A 7,500-nucleotide genomic window follows, 5' to 3' on the forward strand; every position below is an offset into this window, starting at 1 on the left:
ATTTGGTCATTTCACGTCGTCATTTAGGAGACGACGGCAAAGAAATGTACCAAAATGTTAAACGCACGTGCGGAGCGTGCCGAACCATTGTTTTTGCTCACTAAACCAACAGCTGTCCACTAAACCTATTGTTTTGTGGCGTCGTCGTTGCCGTCGGCGTCGTCGTTTCGTAAGCTCCCTATTACTGCATGAGCACGCCTGCACAGTATTAAAGCGGCGGCATTTTGGGCAGACAGTTTTGTACGTTCGGATGCTGTCTGCATCAAAGACGTTATACAGACGGGAAAATATAATTCTTTTTCGTCTTTTTTTTTAACTTGAGAGAGATTCGGCGCCCTATATGATGGCATCAGGCACAGAGTTCTACAAGTTAACTATCCTGATAAAAAAAGTCGCGAAAACAATTCGTTCTGTCAAGTGAGGTCTTCAGATAATTGCCGGTGTGCTGGCGGATTTAGTTCCCCTTCGCGGATTTGGGCCCCCCATATTACAGCTTATTTATAATTTAACAGTTTATCTATGCAGAGTTAGATTTTGGATCGGGAAAACTTGAATTAGGTCAGTTAATTTGTTGTTTAAAAGCATTCGCGGCGGCATTTCGTATAAAAGTATGTGGATGCGAATTTTAATTAACTCCTTTCTGACAGAAGCTTAAATAACGCACTTGGAATTCATAGAATTGTCGTGTTATCTTTTTAATAAGGAAAAAAATTGCAAAGTCATACTTAAGCGTCAGTTAAAGTTGGTGAAAGCACGCGCTGAGGCTTGTTCGTAAAGCGTTGCTTTTTCTTCCATTTGATAGTTTGAATGGGCGGCGCTTCCACCAAGGAGGTGCCACTTTTTTGAAGTAACACCTCTCGGTTGGAAGACGCGTTCTTAAAAGTTTACTTGATGACAAGGCTTGAGAAGATTTTTCCTTTTTTATAACCAAACTTGTCAAGTCACGAGTTCTCGTATTAATTTTCAACAAGGAGAAAAAGCGAACTTAGATTTAAGTTTCAGTAAAAGTTGTATAAAGCACGCGCTACGGCATTGTAGTAGGCCCTTGGGGGGTCCAAATCCGCTGTGACAGAAATACTAAAACCATCAGGAAACTTTTCTTTTGACACTCAATTGAAAACCTCTTTTTTTTTTCCCACAGGAGAAGCTTCAGCAACGGGCAAAGGAAGGCAAACCTGTGTTCGAAGATTATAGATGGATCAGAAATCCCAGTGATACCAGCACTTTAGAACCAGGAGAGGAAGCAAGATGTCTTGGAGACATTGTAAGGACTAACTTTCTTCTTATTTGGCTTGGCGTTATATCAAACAAAACTAACAGGTTTACCAGAAAAATAAATAAGAACTTCCCTATGTACACTGTTTAACTTGCTTGACTGCGCCAGGTGCAAGGTTTTCGAGAACTTAAGCAAAGACTACAAGAACGCCTATGAAAACGTTATGTAAGAAATAGCTTCCGTTTATTGAAGTCATTTTGCGTGAAAAATGGGTATGAACGTTCCAGAACTAAAACTAGAACGGTAAGTATGATTGCAGTGAAGACAACGATGGCTACCGTGACACCATCATTAGGTTGAATGAACATAAACAACTGCTCTACATGCTCGTAATTTGCTTGTTTATTTGTTTGAGCAGGTTGAAGTTTGGTAGCTAGCTATTCAGCTGATGTGGACCTGCTATATCCACCCACCCACCCACCCATACACTCACAAAGGGACAGCCACAACACCGGAAACTTCATCCCCTACTCTTCTCGAATAGTGTGTGGGTTCTTAAACGTCCCACGGGGAACTTGCGAACAAGGAAGATAATTGTGAGACAGGGCCTAAGGTTTACAGTCCTCATCCGAGAAGACTTGAAAGTCTAACCATCTGCGGGTGTAATTACAAAGGCAGCACTTTGTCGTCAGTGATTTTAATACCCTAAATGGTGTTGGTCCGGCCTTAAGGTCCGGCCGCGGTTCGAACACCGCGCGTCCTCCAGCATGGCAGCCCGCTGCTCAACTAACTGAGCCCTCGGTGAGCCATAAGTCATAGCCTTGATAACAGGAGTCCTATAAAATTATTGTTTTGACCTCTGCACAGGTTGAGCGAGAAGGAGCCTACCCTCAGTTTACCATGATTGTAATCACTGGCATCCGGGATATCCATATCGATTCCATCCGTGAAGATGGCGGCAGAAGCCTGGCCAGAGAGCTTTCACATGTTTACCACTTTTACTTGTTTGGCGAACGTGGCCGGTCCGGCAACATGAAGCTTCCAGCTTTGGGAAATCCTAAAGTACCTGTAAGTCATTGCACAACCACCTTGCCTTTAGTTTTAGGTTGGATCATCATGGGCGAACTTTTTGGACACTGCTGCAGAATCTTGGTTTTTATTCAAGTGATAAACAGCTATGCTTTCGAAGTGAGATGGGGGCAATTAGAATGGTGTTCATTCCGAGATGATTTTAGAGTGGTTTTCAATTGAGTGTCGAAAGTAATTAGATAATTACTCTGGTTTATGATTACTTAACTCAGTGATTGGTTCAAAGTTCTCGCGCCACTTTTTCAACCAATCAGAAGTGAAACCAAAACCAATCGTGGCTTGCGCGTGCACATTTTCCCGCGCTTTGTGTCGGCTACGTTTAATTACTTCGAGTTTTGATTGGTTTACTGGATTATCTCCGTCCTTTTTGATTGGCCAAAGTAATTACTTTGGTTTTGGTTGTACGACACTCATTCGAAAACCGCTCTATTGTTATACCATTACACGTCAGCGTGTTATTCTGTCGTTTAGCACTCGTTTTCGAATCTCAAACTGTCATTTCCCCATCACTTAACCTTACACGATTTATCACTTACATAAGAACAAAACATTCAGATGAGGCGGTTATACAACCTGGATCGCTGGATTTCGTGTTACCAATACCGATATTCAATAGACGAACCAAACAAGCTGCTGGAATCTGCACGTTTTTAACGTTATTTTCTCAATTAGTGGGGGTATTCAACAAATCCTGCTATCTGATTGGTTCCCGTTCACAGCCGGCGGTATCGTTACGTGATGATCAGTGTGTTCATCACGTTGCCACAGGACTAGTTCACGGCACCAACGTAGCCGGCGTTTTCACATGGCATTTGAAAACCGAGAATAACTGAAAATTAACCGTTTTTGACATTTGTGCCGAGACGTGTAAAATATATGTTGGAAAGTTTTTGCATTGTTTAGTATTGTAACATAAGTCTGTATCAGAAGGTCATGACCTAACTCTGGTTCAGAGCTGGGGTTTTTTTTTGGTGTTCAAAAATTTCGTTATTTGGATGTAACGTAGCTAGTGCATTTTCCCGCGCGTGCAGCTTCGATCTTATTTTGTTCATATTTGGGCATAAAATTGGGTGTCCTAAAATGCCCAGCTTTGTTCCAAGGAAAAGAGTTGCAAGTTACACGCCTAAAGGTCGTGTGCTTCTGTCTGTATGTGATATAATTGTTAATAAGTATTTGTGGTGTGTAACCGTAATGTAACGTCAGCCTTTGTCATTTTAGGCTTCGAAACTAGTGTAATGCTCTTTCCTGCTAACCCCAGAGAAACTGACTAGGGGCCCGTTTCTCGATAGTCCCGATAACTTTTCGGGCGCGAAAAGCCATTTGTGAAAGTGCCAAGCGCTTGTTTTGGAAAGCTGATCTCTTAACATGTTTTCAAGGTAACAAAAATAAAAATGGCTGTGAAGTTTGACGACTTAAATCCTCTCCGTTCTTGAGATAACGTGAAGGCAATTCTGACACCCGAAAATGGCCCGTAAAGTTTCGGGGCAACGGCGTTCGAGCAACGGTCCCCATGCAGGTCAAATGATACAATGAATGTTGTGCCCTACTTTACCTGTAAATTTGGTAAAGCATCAGAAAAGCAAAGAACGTTGGTTCAAGGAAGGCATGGACAAATACTTGCTGTTTTCTTTCAGCCGGAGTTTGGATTGGGCGTATTCCTCAAGGTAGATATCAGACTGATCATAGATGATGGCAGAAATTCCAACGAGAAAGTGTTATTTAATCTTCGTGACATTGAAGATGATATCGAGAGCTTATACCAGACGCGAGCAAAGGAGTGGTTTCCATTTTCGCTGACCATGAAAGTTCCTAATCAGGATACTCATCAAACTGTACAGGTAGGGTTCTATATTTAGACTATCAAGCAAGGAATAATAGAATGAACAATGGGATTAAAATTGCTTATTAGTCGAGAGCTCAAGCGACTTGAGCTTAACCCAGTGACATGCCCGAGGCTCCCCGGCAAAGTCCAAACACTTTTTCGGTTTGGTTGCTTGATGTGGAAATTATAGCTATTAATGTTACAGTCGTTTAAACAATTTCGTCAACAGACCAAAACTGCCTTACAAGTCGCCTTTTAAACATTTAATCAGGCCCTGTGTCATTGCTGTCTCGTTTTAGGGTGTTTTGATGTACTTCCCACATGAAGCAGGTCACGAGACTCTTCCTAGACCCGACGGCCTTGAAGATGACGAACAAGAACCCATATTTGAATGTTTCTGGCAGGGAAGATTGGCTCCTCTCTCTTACGTTCACAGGTTTGTAGAAAAGCTTTTTTCTGACTTCTTTCACCAGCCTATGATGCAGTATTTTTATTGCGGGGTACTTTACCGGTGATCAGACTGAATAGTGCAAGTTATTTACTCTGGGGGCATCATTGCTTGTTGGAAGTAGGCGATTGGGAGCGGTTGACATAAACCTGTGAAGTTTTTTTGGCCAATCATAACAGGCGTAGGGAAGCAAATGAGCCAATCCAAACGAAGAGCAAATGAAGCTCTCGCTCAGCGCAAAGAAATTTTGAGAATGTGGCGCGCGATCTTTGAGGCAAACACTACGTGTTGCAAAGTAAAGCCGAAGTAATCGAGAACTTGTTTTTACTCCGATGTTGAATTGGTGTACGGGTCATGGAAATCCTGGAAAGTCATAGATTTCCAATACGGTAAAAGCCAGGCGTGGAAATCCTGGAAAATAAGAACAAGGCATGATTTTTTTATGCTAAATCAAAATTTCGAACTAATAGCAGACAAGAAATAACTTTCAAAAAGAAATACACAATTTTAAATTTACAAAACATGTTTCGGATGATCGACATCCATCGTCAGTTGTGAATACAAGTGAACCGCTAGTCCGTGTTATATAAAGATAGCTAATAACATGCATAAGTACTGATTAAATAACAACGTGAATGTGAGGTAATAGAAATTACAATGATGAGAAGACAATGGGTATTGGACGAGGAAAATTACAAGTTATTAACTTGCTGTTAATCATGTCAATTTAACACTTTCATTGTAATTTTCCTCGTCCAATACCCATTGTCTTCTCATCATTGTAATTTCTATTACCTCACATTCACGTTGTTATTTAATCAGTACTTATGCATGTTATTAGCTATCTTTATATAACACCGACTAGCGGTTCACTTGTATTCACAACTGACGATGGATGTCGATCATCCGAAACATGTTTTGTAAATTTAAAATTGTGTATTTCTTTTTGAAAGTTAAATCAAAATTATATTATTTTCTCAACTTTTGCCAAATGGCGTTACAACCTGTAAAGAAGTGCGAAAACTGAGTCGAAAGCTGTTTTTTACCTCCGTTGTTGTCCAAAGCTTGGTTAGATTTCCGCTATGGCCTTTATCTGGCTTTGCCCTCTCTGGGTTTGCTTACGTAGCAAGCGCTACAAAGGGAGGGAGGCAGAGCGAGTGCTGAAGTGGATGGTGACAGAGGAGAGGAGGGTTTGGTTAGCTCTCCTCTCCCCAGTCCCCTCACTCGCTCTGCCTCCCTCTTTCCCTCCACCTTTCTTTATCAATAAGCTAACTGCCGGGTTGGAATTTTTTTCCCATGTTTGAATTGATTCTTCTAGAATACAGAAGTAAAATACTTGTGATCTCGCTTGATAACTAAGTGCACATCCTCCACAACTAAACGTTTTTACGTTTTCTTGACAAAACGTCTAGTCTCGTATGAAGTTTGGATATTTGGGAAACCTCGTTCCCAGGGTCCTCTCCTAGGGAGAACCTTGGAACGAGGTTGATATTTAGTTTGGTACTAATTTTCTCGTTTTTCTTTCCAATTCATTTGCACTCTCTACACAGAATGGAATTTTGCACCTTCCCTGCCCAGCGGTCCAAAAAGCAGAAAGACGTTGTTCCAGATAGTTGTTACCGCAGACTCAAGGGCATTCTGTTCTTCAATCGACACACTCCGGTCTCCAATAACAAACTAAAGATTCTCTTGGACGAGAGAAAGGATTTGTCCAGCGCGCTTGAAGATGCATCGACGGAGAGAAGATTGCCTCAGGAATTCAGAACGTGGTTGGAAAAATGTCATCGAGAATTGGATAAAGAGGTAGATTATAATGTAAATTGATATGTTATTTGCCGGCCGGGAGGTCCGTACTGGCAAAAACTGTGCCAGGGGTCTCGAGTATGTACTCGGGGTCCGGATGGGAAAATCCGGCCCGCCGGCTGGACCTCGCGCGATTAGCCAATCAGATTCAAGGATTTAGGATTGCGGACCAATGAGAAGCTGGAGAAAAAAATTGGTTGCAATATTTTGAAAGGATTTCTCACCGATGGGGCTTCATAATTGAGAAAGAGAACGACAGCACGAACACACTACTTGGATAAAAACAGTAGGAGGTACCGTAACTAATCTTGGTTCTGCAATAAGTGGTACAAAGCTATTAAACAAATTTTCTCAATGGAAGGCTTTTTTCCAAATAAACACTGAATGCTTTTCCGTTCATACGAAAAAAAAAGGAAACTTTCGATGTACTAAGTTCAGCATGATGAGAAGGCAGAGAGGACACAAACAGAGCAAATGAACACAAAGAACATTGTTGAGTTCATTTTGTTTTTGGCCTAACAGCGTCGCTAACTTATAGCATCCCGATCATGATTTCTTTTCTTTTTCTTTTTTGCTCCATTTTAGGTTAGTTTCGAGTCTCCGCTGCCCTCCTCGCAACAGCCAAAAAATGGTGATGTTGTCCTTCACGGAATGTTGCGAGTCACTACGAGCTCAGGAGTGCAGGTCTACAAAGCTAACGATGTTGTTAAACTCGACACTAAACCCATCATCTATGGCAAAGTTTTACATTTTATCAAAGTCATGAAGAAAAATGATGTGGACAAAGTCGTTGTTCAACGACAACCAGAGGAGGTGAGTTTAGAATACAACTGTTTTATAATTAATCAAACCTTGAGCATTCAAGAGGTTTTATGAGAGTAGTCTAGGAAGTATATGGACAAATTTCAATATTCCATTGTAGGTTTACATAAGTCAAGTGGAGGAAAGACCTATTTCCAGAATATTAGAAGTCCCAGATCAGAGCACGCTTAAAAAAGTCTTTAATCAAGAAAAGCAAATGCTCCCCAAAACAGGTATTCTTTTATATTTTATGCACTCATGAAAGGAAGTTACTGTAGATGATTTACTATGGGATAGAGCAGTTTTCAATCCGGAATATCT

General features: G+C 41.2%; 1 protein-coding gene across 4 annotated transcripts in view; it reads left to right on the forward strand.

Annotated features, from left to right (window-relative positions):
• Positions 1-7,500, forward strand: part of LOC137969843 (structural maintenance of chromosomes flexible hinge domain-containing protein 1-like) — a 46,601-nt gene that overhangs the window by 12,203 nt on the left and 26,898 nt on the right. For all 4 annotated transcript variants that reach the window (XM_068816225.1, XM_068816226.1, XM_068816227.1 and 1 more), the window contains 7 exons: positions 1,142-1,264; positions 2,084-2,284; positions 3,940-4,143; positions 4,427-4,563; positions 6,126-6,378; positions 6,964-7,191; positions 7,301-7,412. In XM_068816225.1, coding sequence (XP_068672326.1) covers positions 1,142-1,264; positions 2,084-2,284; positions 3,940-4,143; positions 4,427-4,563; positions 6,126-6,378; positions 6,964-7,191; positions 7,301-7,412 — 1,258 coding nt within the window. The remainder of the gene's footprint in view (positions 1-1,141; positions 1,265-2,083; positions 2,285-3,939; positions 4,144-4,426; positions 4,564-6,125; positions 6,379-6,963; positions 7,192-7,300; positions 7,413-7,500) is intronic.

Source organism: Montipora foliosa, chromosome 9 (assembly GCF_036669935.1).
Source record: "Montipora foliosa isolate CH-2021 chromosome 9, ASM3666993v2, whole genome shotgun sequence".
NCBI classification, from domain to species: Eukaryota; Metazoa; Cnidaria; class Anthozoa; order Scleractinia; family Acroporidae; genus Montipora; species Montipora foliosa.